The sequence below is a fragment of the Phoca vitulina genome, unplaced genomic scaffold, assembly GCF_004348235.1.
Source record: "Phoca vitulina isolate PV1807 unplaced genomic scaffold, GSC_HSeal_1.0 scaffold1, whole genome shotgun sequence".
Classification (NCBI taxonomy): Eukaryota; Metazoa; Chordata; class Mammalia; order Carnivora; family Phocidae; genus Phoca; species Phoca vitulina.
In genome coordinates, this window is record NW_022589704.1 from 565,118 (window position 1) to 584,175 (window position 19,058).

A 19,058-nucleotide genomic window follows, 5' to 3' on the forward strand; every position below is an offset into this window, starting at 1 on the left:
CAGCACCATGTCGCACAGCCAGCACATTCAGGGAGCCACCTGGGGTCCTTCGGGGACTGCTGCCCAAGGCCCTGCTGGATCCCCTGGGTTTGAGTTCTTCTGATGGTCAATGTGCCTACGTGTGTTCTTTCCCGGGGCAGTTTGTCAACTTGTAATTTAGTATCAGTGACTTTCCCACCTTGTAAGTCTTTTCTACCTGTTAACCAGGTTCATACCCTCGGACCGAGTGTGCCTACTGTCCCAGAGTGGGGTTCTCAGTGCCTCCAAGAGGATGGATCACGGGTGGGTGCCTTCAGAGGGGTCTTCACCCTGACCAGCAGCTGTCCCAGGAGCCCCCCTCCTCACGAATTGGTGCCATGGTCTCCCAGGGATGACGGGGGGGGGGGGGGGGGGGGAGGAGGGGCTAGGACGGGGACCCTGTCCCTGGCGCTGTCCTTCTACTCCAGGAAGGGGATGCGTTTGGGGTCCTTTTCCGGGAACTGCAGGGCATACAAACGGGCCACGTACTGCAGCTCAGGCATGACCATCCTCTGACACATCCGCTGCGTCTGGTTGTCCAGGCCCTGCCTGAGGTTGTAGCCCAGGATGTCGGCCTGACCCGACTGGAAGGGGCGCAGCTGGGGGTCGGTGATCTGCGACTTGTTCTTGGCCACGCCGTCCTGCAGGCACAGGGCCGTGAGCTCGCGCCGCCGCGCCCGCAGCCGCGCCACCTCGGAGCGCAGACGCCGCGGGCCCAGCTCGGCGCGCACGCGGGCCCAGAAGGTGCGGTTGAAGTGCTGGTAGAGTCGCCAGTCCAGGGCGCACCAGCGCTTGGCGCGCGCCTGGCCCTCGGGCGTCAGGCTGGCGACGCTGCGCGCGCTCCGCGAGTTGAGCCGGAAGGCCACCACGTCGTCCAGCCGCCAGCGCAGCAGGTGCCGCAGCAGCACCATGGACTCGTCGAAGTGGTCGGCGATGAGCACCAGCTGGAAGCGCCGCTCCACGTCGGCCAGGCGCGCGCGCACGTAGCCCTCGTCGTCCGCCGGCGCGTCGCCGTCGAAGCCCAGATCGAACCACATGTTGTTCCTGGCCGGGGCGTTGCGCAAGCCCGCGCTCTGGTTGTAGTAGGTCCAGGGGGAGGCCAGGAAGGCGTCCAGGCTCTCCACGTCCCTGAACGCGGGGACATAGTCCCTGTAGTAGATGAAGGAGGACTCCAGCTGGAAGACGGGGTTTCTGATGATGGAAAAGTAGAAAGTGCCGCTGGGCATGACTTTCTGCACCTGTGTGGAGATGTGGGGGGAAGGGCTGGTGACTCTCGGGCTCCTTGGGGCAGCCCAGGAGGCTGACGCTCTCTTCTTCCACCTCCCCTCGGCCAGCGCAGGCCGCCGGCCTCCCGGCCGCACCCTCCACCACTGTCCAGAGGGACCCTCAAACACTTGATGTGGGCCCCGCCCTTCCCCTAGCACCCCCATCCTCTTCTCCCCCCCCCCAAGCCTTTGGAAGGCAGATCAGGAAAACCCCCACCAAGGAAGTGACCTCTAAACTGAGAGATGCGAATGACCCAGATGAGGAGTTGTGAAGTGTCCCCTCAAAAGCAGACCATGTGCAAATGTCCTTAGTAGGAAGAGGCCGGCAGGTTTGGGAAGCAAAAGCAGGGGTCCAGAGAAGCAGATGGAGAGAGCAGCCGGCCGAGAGGGTGCCTGCATCTGATTCCAAGAGTGATGGCAGCCGACTGTCAGCGGGGGAGGGGAGCAGGGTGCGCGGCGGCCTCTCCCTGCCCCCAGGTGAGGCTTGGGCAGGGTCTGCACGTGCACACACGCACGGCCTCAGTCTCTCCAGGGTCGAGGCCGCGACCACCCCGCATGCTCACACCTCGAAGGCACAACCGCATGGAGAGCCTGGGATCGAGCCCCACCACCCGCACCATTCCCCTCCGTTCCACGCCCCGCACCTCGGGCAGGTTGAACCTCAGGTGGTTGCACATGATGTTGAAACGCTGCTGTGGCCCGTGGGGCTCTGAGCGCTCCACGTAGCGTGCCAGGAAGAGCCAGGGGTAGCCCAGATGGAAGCGCGAGCCTGCGGGCAGTGCCACGGACAGGTTGTGTGTCTCCGCGAAGCGGAAGAGGATGTTGAGCACCGTGCTGCTGGTCGTCTTGTGTGTCTTGAGGAACATGACATTGATGACGGGCGGCCCCTCGGCCTGGCCCCCAAGCAGGCTGGGAGGAGAGTGTGGCCACTGTCAACCAGGGAGGGTCCGTGGACACCCAACCCCGGAGACCCCCAAACCATCTTCTGTCACCAACCTCTCCCCCATCCAAGATCCCTTAACCCACACTCTCCCTACCAGTGACACCCAGACTCTGCACCTCCAACCTCGCTCGATCACTGTGTTTCCACGCACCAAGAGACCCCCAACACTGCAACCCCAGAGGACCCACTGGCACAGACCTGATGGCTCCCTAAGTGGCCGCTTATTGTGTCCCCCCACATACCACAGGTTGGGCCCCTGGGCCCTGGCACCCCCTCTCTGGCCCCCAGCCTCCTCTCTGCTCCCCAGGGCACCCGGTATGGCTCTGGCCCTGTGGCCTGGACCACACATCCAGCGTTTCCTGGCTGACCCTCCATGCCGGGACCGGCCAACCTGACTGCAGGCTCAGAGGGGTGCTGGTGCCCACTCTTGTGATCCCAAGACGGCACCGACCCAGCTGCAACTCCAGCCTGGAGCAGCAGGTACCTTTCCGGCCCCAGTGCAAGGCCAGTGATAACCCTGGATAGAGGGGGGCAGGGTCCAGAGGCCTGTGCCAGCCCTGGGGACAATGGGGGGATGAATGGAGAGACCCAGGGAGTTTGGTGTCCCCCTAGGAGACCCAACCAGAGAGGTGGTGAGACAGAGAGAGGAGGCCTGGAGCCACAAGACCTCGCAGTGGCCAGGCCAAACACTGGGCTTACATGGCCATCCCTGTGGACCCTGGGCCTCACAGAGGATGAACCACCGGCAGGCAGGGGAGCAGGGGACCTGACCTTCCCAGACCCACCATGGACCCTAGCCCTGCCTCCTAGCACCTGGGCACCCTCTGCAGACAGCAGCTCTGCCCAAGACATGCCCAGCCCGGGCCCACTCCCACCCTCCCAGAGCCTTGCCCAGAGGCCTGGGCAGCTTGTTGCCCACAGGAGACACTGGAGGGCTCCAGAAGGCTATTGGATCCCCAAAAGGAAGGGCCCACCCCTCACAGGGGGAGGAAGCTGAGGCCCAGTGGAGAGACATGAACCTCCATGATCACCAGCCAGTGCTGGGTGCGACCTAGAGGTGGACAGGCTGGGGTCGCGGGCACTGCCCTGGGAGCAGGCACCCAACGCAGAACTCACTGTGTGAGCTGCCCCATGTCCATGTGCAGGATGCCGGTCAGCAGGAGCATGGTCAGGGCCAGGAGGAAAACGGCCTGGAAGCACCTGTGGGGAAGAGGGAGCCCTTCAGCCCCCAGTCAGGGGCATGGGAGGGCCAGTGCCACCCCCCATACCCCCCAGCCATCACTGTGTATCTGTTCCTATTGAGTATGTACCTGCACCCATCCCATGGGGGCCCTGGGGTGGGGGAGCTGAGGCCCAGGAAGAGCCTGAATCATCAGACTCCACCCCTCCTCGGCCCCCTAGGGCATCCTTCGTGGCTCAGGAGCCAAGAGAAGCTGGGGCGGGGGGTATGGAGATGGGCGAGCTGATAGGCTCTGAGCAGGGTCGCCTGGGAGACTGTGGCCCAACAGAGGTCCCTGAGCTCACACACCCCCAGGGGCACAGCAGGGGAGGGGGCTGAGAGATAGGACATCCTGGTATTCTACCACTGGGGGGGGGCCCACAAGAGAGGCTCTTTGAAGGGTCTGTGTGCGTGCCAGGTACTCAGCAGGTGGGGTGGGGGCAAGGGTCCCTCCCAATCCCCATCACCCAGGGGCGATGCTGCGACCAGATCAGGGAAGAGACAGGACTGGGAGAAGGGGAGCCCCACGGAGTCAGGTGGGGAACCCCTTGTCCTGCCATCCCCTGGACAAGGGAGCTGCAGCAGCCAAACCACCATCCCACCCGGCCCCACACCTGCCTTCCACCCGCCAAGGTGCCCCTGTTAGGGGAGGGGAAGCATCTGCTGGTCTCCTCTATAAGTATTACTGGTGTGCAGGCCACCCCAAATTCACATCCCCAGCCTGAGCTAGCCCCAAATCCCCACTGGGGCGGCAAAGGGTCCAGACTGCAGCTCCTGATCTGCCCCCCAAAGCCCCTTGCCCTTGGTGGACAGCGGTTCCTTCAACCTGCTCTGGCTTTGTGGCCCCACAAAGTTCCCATCTGTCCCACCTTCAGTCTTGAGCCACAGCTGCTCACCTCCTCCTCCAAGCCTCCCGGGACCATGGCAGCCTGCTGCTCCGGTGGTCCACGTGTGTTCCTGCTCTCCCATGCGCAGCCCACTCTCCCTCAGCAGCCCAAATGACCCTTGCATTCGGAAGCCCAGTGTGCTCAAACCCACACCCTTAATTAAAAAGCGACTCTCCAGGCCCCTCCTCTCTCCAGCCACCCCCTTCCTCTACTCCTCATACATCAGGCCTCAGGGCCTCTGTGCTTATGGAGGATTCAGCTGCTGCATGCCCCACCCCCAGCTCCTCTGGTCTCTGCTCCATCCCCACCTTCCCCAGTGACCTCCCTGACCCTCCTGCAGGAGTGCCCACCACCCTGACTTGTTTCTGCCCCAGCCTCCCTGCCACCGGAGGGGTCGCATACGAATCTGTCCGCTTATAGTCTGTGCTGCCCACTGGTGCGTAAGCTCCTCGGTCCCTGGAAGAGCAACTGGTATGTGCAAGATGCTCAGGTCACATTTGCTGAGTGAATAAATGAAGCCAAGCACACATTCCCTCCCCCTGCTGTAGACTTCCCAGTTTGAGATGGCATGGGATGGAGGAGAGAGAGTGATGCGGCAGGGACAGGTTTGGAAGGTGGGGGAGCAAATCTGTTGGTACAAAATGTGCTGGGACCCCCAAGTGGAGATACCAGCCAGTGGCTGGAAAAGGAGTCAAAGCTCAAGGAATTGTGGGGGCTGTGACACACATTTGCTCGTCAGCATAAAAATGCCATGTCACTTAGCTCTTTGGTCCCAAGAATCAGAAAACAATGGCGGATTTTCCTCACCAATCTAGGAGTCTGGAGAGGGGAGGCTGCTGGTTCTGACAGACTCAGCCCCTCCACATTGAGGACGTTGACATCTCTCCCTCTCCAGGCTTGTTGCCTCATGGTCACAAGATGGCTGCCAAGTTCCAAACATCACATCAACATTTGGATCAACAAGAAGGGAGAAAGGACAGGGCCAGCCATGATAAAGACTCAAAAAGCCTTCTAGAAGCCCCTAGCAAACCTCTACTTGACCAAAATTCGGTCACATGATCACCTCTAGCTGCAAGAGGGTGCTGAGAAAGCGTTATCCAAGTGTTTACAGCCTCTGTGGTGGGGAAACAGGGAGAAGGTGGTGAGTGTCTATATAGCTCTATTTCTGTAAATCTGTGGGAATGGTGGGCTGCCGACTGGGCCCAAGCTGGACCTGCTCATGGAGGCAGACACATCTCTGAAAGAAATACAAGTGGCTGCCTCAGATGTGGCCTGGCTGGTGGCCCGGGACCCACATGGCCAGGCCAGCAGCAGGGCCCCTCGCAGCCCAGGGCTACCCGGCAGTCAGCCCTCTGTTCATCCCAACACTGGGGTGGCAGGCACCTCCCAGACGCCAGGTTCTGCAGACAGGATTCATGAGCCCGACAGCCCGGGACATGGAGCCGCGGCCCCCCACCTACGGGCATACAGCAGCAAGCTGGGAAAGCCCCCGTCTGCAGGGCCTCGGGCGGTCCAGGTTTCCAATTATTTTCCTGACATCTGACTGATAAATGTCCGTTATGTTGCTGCCTGTTACTGATTCCAGCCCTCGAGCACTGAAAACGTCCATGTGCATCGAGGTATCTTGGGCCGTGATTTCCAGCAAGCTGACCTCCCACGTGGCTGCTCGGCGGAGAACCACGTGGACCTGCTCACTCGACAGTGGACAGTACCACCCCCGCACGTCTCACCAGCGCCTTGCCCTTGTGCAGACGGGAGTTAAGCTGGGGAGAGGCAGGGGGCTCTTCTGCCTGAGTCAGAATGCCGCCAGGAGGGGTTGCAAACTCTTTGGAGCCCATAGCCCCCGTCACGCCCCACATGTGGCCCGGCCATCCGACAAGTGACCTATATGGTTTAGTGGACTGTTGACTAGATTCGTTCTGCATCCTGACTTCTTGGAGAGCGGAAGCACCTACACAGACCGACTTTGCGGATGACGACCAGGGCTTGGATTCTGAGCTCTGAGAGGGGTGACCCGGGAGGGGCTGCCCAGCGCAGACCCCTGCCTCCAGGTTGGGCAGACACGCCCAGGAAGATTCCACAACTGTCCTTCCCAGGTGGGTTCCGAGTTTTCACAGCCTTCTCCAGAACACCTTCCCGGCCACCTGTTCCGCACAGACATGCGATACCACGGAGCAGACTCCCAGGCCTCTCCTTGGACAAGATCTGCGGTCAGAGGAAGAGTTGCAGATTTCCCTGTGTTTGAAGACGGAAAAGGACAGATGGGTCTCTCCGGGAGCCTGACTCCCGGGCCTGAGTCTCCCCAACAGGCTGTGCCCAGCAGGTCAGACGTCTCATGGGCTCCAGCAACATGGAGGAGCAACAGGTACCAAAAAGGCCACTGAGCAGGGGAAGTGGGGCCGAGCGGGCTCTGCCATGGGGTCCCTGGCCCTTAGGAGGTCAAGTCACAGGTTATGAGGGGACTGGATGCCACAGCTGGACTCTAGAGCTTAGCATCTGGAGAGGACACAGAGAGGAGCTTCCTGCTTGGACGGGGGTTTTTACATAGGGCTTTACAGAGTGCATAGGAGTGTGACAAGCAAATGGGGAAGGAATTCCAACTAAGGGGAAGTAGGACTGAGAAGCTGGCCTAGGAGAACCAGGCAAGAGGTGGGCACCTCCCTCAGGGTGACACTGGAGCAGCAGGGAGACCAGACTTGGTTAATAGGACACCTCTCTTAACCTTCCCCTGGCATAAAAGTGGATTAGGACGGGCTGACGGTTCAGTGGTGGAATGTCTGTCCACGCACCACCCAGGGGAGTGGGGAGGAGGGCACAGCATGCCCAGTCACAGCCGTCTGGCCCTGAGCCTGAACGAAGAGCAACAGGAGGCCCTCACCCCTGCATGGCTGTGCCCAGCACCCCTCCATCCTGGGGGAAAGGAGGTGACCATATTTCTGCAGAAAATACTCTCAAGTTTAGGGGCATCCAGGTGGCTCAGTCGTTAAGCGTCTGCCTTCAGCTCAGGTAACGATCTCAGGGTCCTGCGATCGAGCCCCACATCGGGCTCCCTGCTCAGTGGGGAGTCTGCTTGTCCCCCTGACCCTTCCCCTGCTTGTGCTCTCTTCCTCAAATAAATAAACAAAATCTTTCAGGGAGGAAAGAGACGCTCTCAATGTTTAATAAAAAAAAAAAATGGGGGGGCACCTGGGTGGCTCAGTCGTTAAGCATCTGCCTTCGGCTCAGGTCATGATCCCAGGGTCCTGGGATCGAGCCCCGCATCGGGCTCCCTGCTCCGCGGGGAGCCTGCTTCTCCCTCTCCCACTCCCCCTGCTTGTGTTCCTTCTCTCGCTGTGTCTCTCTCTGTCAAATAAATAAATAAAATCTTAAAAAAAAAAAATGGGGTGTCTGACTGGCTCAGTTGGTAGAGCATGTGACTCTTGATCTCAGGGTTGTGAGTTCAAGCCCCACAATGGGTGTGGAGCCTACTTTAAAAAATAAATAAAATAAAATAAAATACAAAACACTCTGGAAGTTTAACATAATTCCCAAAAGAAAATTTTTAACTAGTAAGTCAACTTTAAAGTTCAAATGGAAGCAAATCATACAGTAAGAGCCAGGGAAATTCTAAGTGATAATGAACAGGAGCGCCCTGTCTATACTACAAGGCCTAGAAAATCAGCTCCTCGGTGTTTGTGCAGGACGGAAGGAGCCCAGGGGCGGGGGGTGGGCAGGTGGCTTTCTGGGCAGGGGGCAGAGGGGGCACAGCAGACGGCACGAGCGTAGCTCTCGGAAAGGATGAGGTTGGATTTCCACCTCACGCCATCAATCAGAATACAGGCCACATGGGCCACATTTCAACGTGGCCGGTGTGGAGAGCCCAAGGCTGTCCCTCGCTGTCACTGGTGTCCCGACTGGCACCACCTCTTGGGACCTCCGAATTAAAATGCACAGAGCCCTGTGCTGTGCCCCAGGATTCATCCCATGGTCACCACGGATCCCCAACCTCAGCACCCGACCTGCTCTACCCTGTGGAGGCCCCACGGGTGGCTGCCAGCCACTGGGCGGAGGGAAGTCGCGTGCCCGGCCCGAGGCCCCACGCCAGGATGCAGCGAAGAGGCCTGTGGCCCAGAGCTGTGCTCCCAGAGGCCCCCACCGTCCCCGCGTGTGCAGCCTTCGCCGCGGCCCAGCTGGGCAACCAAAGAAGCGCGTCAGCGTCCCTCCATACGGAGCAGGGCTGGGACTCCAGGTGGAGGACGTGGCCGTGGTCGAGAGCCAGGTGTCCAGTAGAGAGAGCCAGGTCAGAGCAGCGCCGTTGTGGGGCGGGCAGAAATTGGGGGATCCTGGAAGCCCGGGAATGGAGATGGGGGGATGTTGGTGCAGACGTGGAGGCGGGGCTTCATTACAATGTTGCCCTCTCACCGGAAGCACTGTGTCCTCTTTAACCAGATTGCCAACCTGGGAGCTCGGATCACAGTCTGGCTGTTTTCATGACGGAGGTCCTGCGCCTCACATCGCAAGTATCCTGGTTTGCTAGCTTTCGTTGCCGCTGTCAATGAAATATTTATCCAGCTCCCATTTCTGGGAGCCTACCACTAGAGAAGAAGACCACGTGTTACACATTACGGCGGCCACTTCCGGCCACGCCACCACGCCACCTGTTTACCATGCGCCAAGGTCTCATTCCACAATTCTGGTGCCCCTGCCGTCCGGGCTTGTCTTGTGCCGCTCCTGGCCCAGGCCCGGAGCCAGCTGCATCTCAAAGGGGCCCTGGGTCCTACTGGCAGGAATGGTCTTTAGGGACCACCATCGGCGGGCCGGGGTGCTCCCTGCTCAGGGAAGGTGGTAGTTTCGGGGCCCTGTCGGGCGACAGAGGCCAAAATCCCTCATGAGCTCACACTGGTATGTCCAGCCCCAAATTCAGCTAAAACCCCAAGCCTGCAGCTTTTGGAAGGAACCTCTTCCTACTGCGTCTCGCCCCCTTTCTTGAACAGCAGTGTGGTCTCAACCTCATGGGAGAAGGCAGAATCGGAGTCTCCCGTACTTCCTCAGTTGCTCCGTCCACACTGCACACACAAAACCAAAGCGAGGCCACGCGTTGGCATGTTCTGTCCCTCGCCCACACCACCAGTGCGGGAGCGGGGCCCCAGCTGGGCGTGCGTGATTCTCAGGGGGCCTGGGCACCTGCAGCGAGTGACCAAAGAGGGGTCCTCCAGAAGGCCACACCGTGGTCATGGGGTTACACAGTCACGGGCTCTTGCACTAGTCGAGCTGTTTCCACTGAACCCTTCCCTCCCGGGGAAGGTAGTTTGGGGCCCCCTTGGACCCGAGTGCTGAGGAAGCCACAGAGGTTTACGGCCCCACATGTGACTGTTGTAACCCCGGCCGGCTATGGTTTTACAGCCCCATATGGGAGTGTTGTAACCCCACCTGGGTAAGGTCCACAAGGAACGTCAACCAGGCTGGTTCTACCCCACGAACTTACTCAAACACCGCACTGATCCACCACAGAAAACTCCCTTCTACCAACCCAGTGTTTACTGGCCTCTTGCAGAGGGGCTCAGTAAAATTCCGGCACACGCTGACCTTCTGTTTGAGATTTCTGCTTCAACATTTACAGTCACCCCTTTGGCCTTGAGGCAACAGGAATCTGTCTCAGCTCTTCCCAGCTGTACGATTGGAACAAACAGTCCTCAGAGAAATCTGTTTGTTTGTAAAGGGAGGCTCCTCTTTTGCCGAAAGGCCCTCTGGTCCAAACAGCCACGGGGTCCGCAGGGTCCTGGGTTTTGGAGCCGCCAGGGCGCCAGGTGGCCAAGTCTTGGGGCCGCGGCCGGGAGCCATTTCCGGGCCTGCAGGTGGGCAGCATGTTCTGCCGAGGGGCGAGATGGGGTGCCCGAGCCCCCTAGGGCCTGTGCGCTCCTCACACACAGAGCTTCTCACAGACACACGTTCTGTGAGGAGAGCCCAGTGCATGCGCAACTTTAAATGGGTGCATCGTCTGGTATGTGAATTACACGTCAATAAGACTGTCTAAAACAATCAAAAAAAATTAAAAAATATTCTTAAAGAGCTCAGCTGCCAAAAAAATTGAAAGCAAATAATTGTGGGAATAAATAAATAAATATAGCTGGAAATGATTACCATGTGACATGGCTTCCAAGGGGTCTTAGCTGAAAGGGGCTTCTTACAACCCCCGGGGCCTCGCCATTCAAGCACGAGGGTCTCTGCCGAGCTCCCTTTCCTTCGGGGGTCGGCCTGCGTGCTCAGTGGACAGATTCCAAAGAGTCTCAGACTTCCTGCATCTGGAATCACCGGGGAGGGGGCTCCAGGTCCAGAGTCCAGGCGATGGGCCTGCTGCCTGCCTCAGGAATGTCTGCAAGGCTCGTTTCCAGCAGTGGCCAGGGGGCCAGCAGGCTCTCGGTCAGCCTTGCCATTAGGGGCCACATAGTCCCAGCCCGTGACACCAGAACCCCGGCAGCAGAGACCTGACAGCCAATGTCGTCCATCAGACGCGGTGCTGGCCCGGTTCCGATGGGACCCAGGGAGAACTCAAGGTCCCCAGGCCCCAGAGCCCCAGGTGAGCAGCCAGGGGGGCGGGGAGCCCCTGAGCCCCAGGTGAGCAGCCGGGGGACGGGGAGCACCCCAGGTGGGTCTGCCCTCTGGTCCCTCAGGCAGAGTTCCCTGGCATCTGGGTAAGAACCAATCAAAGATCTAAAATCATGGATAATAAACAGTGTTAAGACATCCCCATCACCAGTTCAGGGAGCTTCTGGTTTCACTGAGCTTGTTTACTATGAGGGAGACTCACGAGGCTTTTTATGGAAATGGATTTTTTCTATCCAGGATCTCTCACATACACACAAACACACAGAGTCCCATCTGAGCAGCTCCTGATAGACGAACATCCGCCTCACTGGGACTGTAGAAGGACACGTGTCTGATGGACATCCAGTAGCCAACCAATTTTAGCCAAAATCTAGAAGAACAATACTGAGCCTCATCTCAGGAGCTGACAACTCAGCCCCACAAAATGCACCTGGCCACCTGCCCAGCCACTCTGACTCTTACCTCGGTGGCTCTCGGTGGCCCCACGGCCTGAGGGAAGCAGAACGGACTAGAAAGAGCTAGCCCCCCACACACACTCGTGTACACAATGGTCAGGTTACAAAGCCCTCTGTCTGTCCTCTGGGCCTCCGGACCCAACCACGGGCTTTCGTAGAACACATTCTCCCTCAGCACATCCAGGGCCCCGACTCAGAGCTCATGTGTAGGATCCAAAGTTGTCAGATAAAGCAGCCCCCGCACTGTTCACCCTTCACATGGTCCTCACTGAGCCGCAAGTGCACCGTAGAGCACAGGGGAGCAGGTGCGGTAAATTAATTAGTGGGGGCCAAGGACAGGACTGACCGTTTCCCAGGGCTCCCTCCCCACAGCCAAACACTTGGCCTGAATGACTGCATCCTCAGAAAACCAGGCTGCAGGCCCCTCCCTGGCTCAGCAGCCCAAGAAACCGCAGTGAGGAGCTGGCCTCTGGGACCCCCACGGTAGATCGATGAGTGCGAGGCCAGGGCAGGGCTGCCCAAGGTCTCCCCGAGGCTGGGCACAGCTCCCAGGCTGAAGACTCCGTCAGTGCCAGGGTGGATAGAGGCTACAGCCCAGGGAGTCTGGAGCACAGAGCCATCCACAAAAAGGACAAACCAAAAAGGAACAGGGATGGCGTGGCAGACCTCCAAACTCAACGTCTCCCAAATAACAGAGGGGCATGTGGGCCACCCTCCACCCAGGGGCTTCTTCTAGAAAAAGAAGAGCAGGCCACATCGTTACTGTCTGCTGGGTGTGTCAGAGGAGAGACGCCCGTCCCTACACCCACCCCCCAGCTGCCTCCCTCCCATCTGCTCTTCCACGGCAGGTGCCACCCTGCTTCCGCCCCCATCATGCTTAGTCCTGGGGAAGGGCTGCCCCAGGCCCAGGTGTCCGAGTCTGGGTGGGACACGTGCGGGCTGTGGGCAGTTCTCACCCTGCAGCCAGCCTCATCCAGCCTCTCTGGCCAGCCTCTGAGCCCCACACGTGCCCTGGCACAGACTCCTTCCTGTTCCCCCACCCCAGGTGGCAGGACAGGCCGTCTGCTTGGAGGGGCGGCTTCAGACCCTCCTTCCCTCCCACCCCAGAGCTGGGGGTGGTTCCTGGGTGGGTGAGCCTGAGGGTGGTGCCCAGCCTGGCCCTGCTCCCGCTCGGCGCCCTAGCTTCCCCCACCCTGCCTGAGGAGGGAGGATGAGCAACCACAGTGCAGACCCCCCGCCCCCACCCTCCCACCTCCGAGCCCAGTCCAGCCGGCACTCAGTTGTGCAAGGACAAACACCAGCATTTTGAAAATAAATGTAATCCTCCCTGGTGCAGAAAGGAAAAGGGACCCCCTTCCTTTTCTCAGAGCATGGACTTTAAAAACTTGTAATTGTGAATTCTTCCTCTGTACCCCTGACATGTGTGTACATTTTTAAAGAGCGAAATAGCTTCTTGCCAGTCTTACAAGCCGGGAACGTCTGTGTTCTGCTGTGAGGCGGGGTCAGGGTGTCAGGTGAGCCCACATGGGATGGCACGACTCCCAGGTGATTCCACGCCCTGTCCGTTTCCCACTGAAAAGGACGCCACACCCCAAGGCCCCGGCCCAGCAACCTGGGCAGAGCTTGGTCCCCGAGGCCCTCCTCAGCCTGAGCCTCCCACAGCGAGCTGACCAGCTCCTCAAACCCAGAACCCACCAGGCCAGCCAGGAGGACGCCCCCTCTGTGCCAGGCCCTCCCGTCAGAGCCCCACGCAGCCAGACACCGCCCCCCGCCTGGCCTGCACCTTCCCTCCTCATCAGCAGCCAGGGAGGCCCCACCCCTTCTGCAGCACCCCCCTCATTGACCTCAGGGGACCCCAAAGTCTGCCTGATGCCTGCCCGCCCTGCGGCCACGGGGCTGTGGGCACGGGGGCCATGTAGCTGGCCCCTCCTCTGGCCCCGCAGGTGCCAGCGTCCTGGGCTCAGGACCCGCAGACCCAGAGACCTGCTGCCTCGGTGGGCCAGGGAAGGCGCCGCCCACGCCCCACCGGCAGAGGCGAGAAGTCCTGCCACACCGGCAAGTGGACCCTCTCAGGGTCTGATGGGGGCAGGCAGGGCCTCCCGGTCCCCCTGAGCTCCCGGGGTGGCCTCCAGGGGGGAGGCAGCATCAGGTCCCTTCAGCAGACCCCGTGGAGGGTGGCGTCCCGTGCTGGCCACACCCTGCCTCCGCTAGAGCACCGTGAAGGCCGTAGGGCTGCAGCCCTGCCCTCTGGACCCCTGCAGCGTGCACGGCCAACAGGCAGGAGTCCGGGACGGCCAGTGGTCGTGGCTTTTGCTGCAGAGGCCAAATACGAGGCTGCTGCCTCCTGTCTCCTGGGCGGGCACCGGTGGACCGCAATGCTGGGAAGATAGGAGACAACTTGCAAAGCACGTCCCATTTGTCCCTCCCAGAAGCTTCCATGGCTCTGAGAAGCCTCGGGGCAGACCTGGCCCAGCCCTCAAGGGGTGCCTGGCCGGGAGGCTGGGAGCCAAGCCTCTTCCGGGGCCAGGAGTGGGGAGGACACAACCTCACAGTCTTCAGACCTCCGCCCTCCTCCCACCCCACTCCTGCCCAGCACAGACGAGGCCCGCGGGGCACCAGCCACAGGGGTCAGGGCGGCCACATCTCAGAGCTGCAAACACAGTGCCTTCCGGAAGGCGTGGGCCTGACTGCTCCTGAGCACGGCAGGAGCGCCCCTCTAGGGTGTCTTCCAGATGGTTCATTCCTTGGTCCACTGTCCCCAGACCCACATGCCCCGCCAGCACGCCCCTTCCTCGAGCAGGAGCCTCCGGGAGACCTGCACCAACCGGGGTAGGGGGCACTTTGTCTCAGCCAGCCAGCTCAGCGGACACCCGTCCATGGCTCAGTCAGGGATGCCCACAGACAGGCCAGCACACTTACTGTGGCGGGGGGACAGGTTTCAGGCAGAAGCCAGGCTTTTCCCAGGAGCACTGGTGACCCCTAACAGCACTAACCCACCGGACCACAGACTGGGGGCGGCGTCCCGGCTGCGGCGGTCAGCCCCCACCCCGGCTCCCGCTCCCGCACCCTCCCTCTGGGCCCCAGCCCGTTCGCGGCCCCCATGGTTGGGCACCAGCAGACTCTTCCCAGGTCCCCCTGCACCGCCCCCCCCACTACTCTTAGAACTGACCCCAAGGCCTGGAGCCACAGCCCCCATGGGTCACACACCTCTCCCACGGGGTCACACACGGGGTCAACAGCCCCCACGGGCTGGACTCCTCAGGGCTCAGCACTCCAGCGGCTACTCAGTTCCCAGAAACAGAGCTGACACACAGGTTTTCAGGAGGCGCCCCCGTGAAATTCTCAGGACCAGGACTTGGAACGTTGGGGTTTCCGTTCTGCCGTACAGGGACTCTGCCACCCGGGGCCACAGGAGCCTGCTGGGGATGCCACCCACGTCCAGGGCTGCTCCAAACCTTGAGGCAGCTGAGGAGGACTGTGCTTTGATCCATCACAAGCCCGGGACTCACTGAGACCACACCCCCTGGTGGGGAAGGTCTTGTCTTTGCTCCAGGCAGCTCCTCAGACCCCCAGGGCCGCTGGATACCCGTGCGGCCATGTCTGCCCAGTCCCCTCCCTGTGCCCAGGGCCTCTGTGTACCCACCTGGCCAGGTCCGCCTGGGACTGTCCCCCTGCCCTCAGGGCCGTGGCTCAGTTCACCTGTCAACCCGCCAAGCACACTGGCCTACGCGGGAAGAGCCTCCAAACGTTTGCACAATTTGAGGAAAATAAACAAGAGGTTCTGGGTGGTCCGTGCCTCTTAGGCTGTGGGGCTAGTAAGTGATGTGGCCACAACCACCCAGGGAGACCCTTCCTCCTGGGCTTTGAGCCAAACCGGGGAGCCCGGGGCACACGAAGCCGCTGTGGCTCCAGCCCTGTGTGAGATGGTTCCCTTCGGCAGGACTAAGACACACCATCCTGCTGCCCCACCAGGCAGTCTGCTTCCTGGGGCTCCCCGGGGGCCCCTCGCCTTCCACGTCACCAGAGGCCCAGCAGCCAGTGGGCCCCGGGCTTGGCCTCCAGCTAACAGAGCGATCCCTCCCAAGCCTCCATGTCTCCTCCTCACAGCACGCTGACCCCATCCACCTCCGCGGAAGGGGGACACCTGGACCTTCCCCCTCGGCTGGCTCCTGGGGGACCCTGGTCCTCACCTGAGGGAGGGAGTCACGTCTTGAAGAGATTGGTCATGCCCAAGCCCGGGGCCCACGGTGGGGGGGGCACCCAGAAGCACTGGCTTCTCCCCAGAGCATGTGGGGTGAGACAGAGGAGGAGAATGCAGAGCATTTCCAGGCACACATTTCCACCTCCCCTCCACACCTAAACTGTGTCAAAACATCCAACTCTTTCTGTGTATACAAGAGGAAACATAGCGCTTATGGCCCAGAGCCGGCAGGGCCGGGCACCTGGACCCTGTAAAGGGGACTCGCTCTAAGCCCTTCGGAACCCCAGCGAGCACCCTAACACACACAGGTAACCGGCCTGAAGGACCAGGGGCTCAGGCTGCCGACTCCACCGATGCGGGGAAGCCCCTGCTGCAAATACGGGGACTTGGCTGTGGCACGGGGACTACAGGAACGAGGCCCGGAAGTCCCGGACCCCCAGCCGCCACCCACCCAGGCCTTGAGCCCAGACACCAAACTGTCGTCCTCTTGGCTCTGGGCCCCATATCCCCTCAGAGGCCCAGGACCAGAGCTGGGCCTGGGAAGACAGGGAGGGGTCACTCACTGTCTGAAATGAAGCCCCAGCACGGTGAGTTTGGGGCAGCATTAGAGAGAAAGAGCTCCAAATCTAGCGACTCCCTTTCAAAGACACGGACAGCTTCCTTCTGCCAGGTCCTCAGACTACCCAGGACTTAAAGACGGGCTTTGTCTCTGTGCTGACGCAGCGACCCCCAGCTTACCTCCGTGTGCCCCCTGGCAGGGGCAGCATGCTGGCGGGCCAGGCGGACGGAGCCGGCTCTTGGCCCCTGGACACAGGCACCAGGCAGAACGTGAACTTGACTCCCAGGGCAGCTGGCTTATGGCTCAGGTGCAAGGCCCCACCCTCCACCCCAGCTGGACAGCTTAGACTTCGGTTTCTAGGAAGAACTGGACTTCCCTGGGGCCCGGCTGACGCGGGGAGTCGGGCTCGCCCCCCCACCAGGCTCCCACCTACTCCCAGGGGTCGGTCAGCCCAGGGTGGGCTGGGGAGCCGTGGGCAGCTTCAAGGGCCTCTGGATCCAGAGCTCAGGGTGAGATGGGAATATTCATACATGAGGTGAAGCCTGAGGGTCAGTGATCCCTCGGAGGATGAGTAAGGGAAACACGAGATCAAAGGTAAGACCTGTTCTCTTCCTCTCCTTCTTCAAAGCTCGCTTTATGCTGGGAGAAAGTTTAACTATTTTTTTACATCTTGGGATGGAAAAGCACTTTAGAAAAAGAACATTGCAATGCAAGACAGAAATATGAGTAGATCGTACTGCATGCAAGTTCACTTCAGGAAATAAGTAAATACACTTTGAAGACAAAGGACAGACGGCAGGGGGAAATGGCCTGCAGCTCTCACCCAAGCATTAAGTCCATCAGAAAAGTACGAAAACCCCATAAGAGCTAACAAGGCGGCACTCGGTGGAGGCCCCTCACCACACTGGCCGCCCAGCACCTGCAGTTTCTTGCGTCCTGGCCAGCCAGCGAGCTACAGGACATCACCCCCCGGCCCGTGAGCCCCCTTCCCACACGGCCCCCTCTCCGGGCCAACCAGTCCCCAGACTGTCCGAGCCCCTCAGCAGCCTCCCCGCCCTGGCCGGGTGGCACAGTGGGGGCATTAGAAATAAGGTGGGTGGGCCGAGGGCTTGGAGGAGGAGAGGGGTGCCATGGGCGGAGGCCAGGCTGGGGACCGGCCCACGCCCTCTGCTGCCGGGATTTCCATCCCCTCATCGGCCAGTGGGAGCATCTCCCCACCACACATGCAGCATCACACAACTCCTGGGTCCAGCTCAGAGGGCAGGGAGTCTGCACCCCCAGGACAACCCTCAACTAAATGGGGTGGACGGAAGGATGAGGCCTGTTTCCACCATCCCTGGGGTTCCAGGAGGGGTCTTCAGGGAGCTGGAGCAAAGGCACCCATCCCCGGGCTCGTGGGTCTGAGGGACTGGGGCTCGGCCCACCGCGCCGCTGCAGGTTGGGGGTTTGTTCTGGGCCCGAGCAGCCGCTCAGACAGCTCGCTTCCAGGAGGGTCACAGGGAGGCCAGAGCGCACCTCACCCCCCACTGCAAACCAGGCCCTATACCTCAGAACCCACGAAACCACATGGCTAAGCCCAAGGTCAAGGGGAAGGGTGTGGGGCCACCACAAAGCGACGGCCCACGGAGGGGGTGGGGAGTAGCTCCCCCACGGGAGGCCCCTCCTAGGGGTGGGTGTGATCCGTGGGGCATCCTGTGCAACACCCCCAGGCCCAACCCAGGTGCCCCAGGGAGGGTGCTCACAGATGGAGGGGCCTGGCCCCGGGCCCTGGACAAACTGTGGACCCTCCTCCCCTCTGCCCGAGTTCCTCGTCCAGTCCTGGCCACCGTGTCCTCGGCCCCCTCCCCACACCAGGGAGCCCAGTCCAGAGATGCCCGGTCCTTCCTGCAGCGCAGGGTCTCCTCTGCTTCCTTGGGGTCACCCCTCCCCGGGCGGGGATGCAGGTGCTTGCCTGGCCGTTGGGAAGGGCCACCGTGGGGCTGATAAAGCAGGGCAAACAGCTATCACTGTAGCTTCAAAATGTCCTGCATCCCCATCAGCAGGGCCCCCGGCCCCGTCAGGGAGAGAACCCTTCTGGCTGACAGGCAGCCATCCGTCTGTCCACTTGGAGACGGAAGGAGCCCCCACATGGGCACAGGGCCAGGGCTCTCCAGCACGGAAACCCCACTTCCCTGCCTGCCGGGGCTGCTGATGTCGTGGTTGCTGGGAACGATTCCCTTCCTCCTGATGTGCTGCTTCTGTGACCCTGGCTGTCCACCAGCTCCCAGGTGGGCATCCACTGCCCCTCCCGGGGCCAGATTCTCCGGCACATGGTGGTCAGACCGCCGTGCCAAGCCCCATGAGCAGCGCCCGGCTCCATCCTGAGCAGCTGGAGAAGCCACAGAGCTGCCGGTCCTGAGGCCTGGCCCCGCCATGGCCCGGGCAGTGACTCAGGGCCCAGGGGCGCTGCGGCTGGAGGCACCTGGTGTCTGGAGCCACGAGACCCGGGAGAGCCCTGCAGGCTGGAGGGCCACCGGGGGCTGGGAGGCCGAAGGGGGGTGGGGAGACAATGAAGGATGGTGCTGAGCTCGGGAGGACAGGGCAAGGACTGACCACGGGGTGGGGAAGGCGGGGGCGGGGGCTCCGGGGGAGGAGACGCCCACGGGAGCCACCCTGGGGACGCAAGCCCACCCCGCAGCGGCATCACGAGGCTCTGAACTTGGGAGGCCTAGCTGGATGACCCTTTCTTCGACCCTCCAAGGCCCGGAGCCGGGATGGGGCAGACAAGGGGCCTTGGCACCACCCTGGGATGCCCCTATCAAGGTGGTGGGCTCAGTGAGAGGACAGTGGGCTTCTTGTCCAGCCCCCACAGAGGCCCCACGTGGGGCGGATGTCTCCCTGTGCCCTGTGGCCGGGCGACCCCACAGGCAGGACAGGGTGGGGATGG

The 19,058-nt window shown here is 61.2% G+C and overlaps 1 protein-coding gene across 1 annotated transcript; it reads right to left on the reverse strand.

The window, feature by feature from the left end:
- Positions 1–437: 437 nt before the first annotated feature.
- Positions 438–16,367, reverse strand: GAL3ST2 (galactose-3-O-sulfotransferase 2). The gene is made up of 4 exons (XM_032413105.1): positions 16,312–16,367; positions 3,343–3,426; positions 1,928–2,192; positions 438–1,256 (listed from the first exon to the last, which is right to left on the reverse strand). The coding sequence occupies exons 1-4, from the start codon at positions 16,338–16,340 to the stop codon at positions 438–440; spliced, it is 1,197 nt and encodes a 398-aa protein (XP_032268996.1). The 5' UTR covers positions 16,341–16,367.
- Between the last annotated feature and the right edge of the window lie 2,691 nt (positions 16,368–19,058).

Coding starts and splice junctions, on each gene's coding strand:
- GAL3ST2 (XM_032413105.1), bottom strand. CDS start 16,340: ATGCTGCCCCTGCCAGGGGGCACACGGAG. Junction 2,193..3,342: donor GACATGGGGCAGCTCACACA/GTGAGTTCTGCG, acceptor CTCTCCTCCCAG/CCTGCTTGGGGGCCAGGCCG. Junction 1,257..1,927: donor TGAGGTTCAACCTGCCCGAG/GTGCGGGGCGTG, acceptor ATCTCCACACAG/GTGCAGAAAGTCATGCCCAG.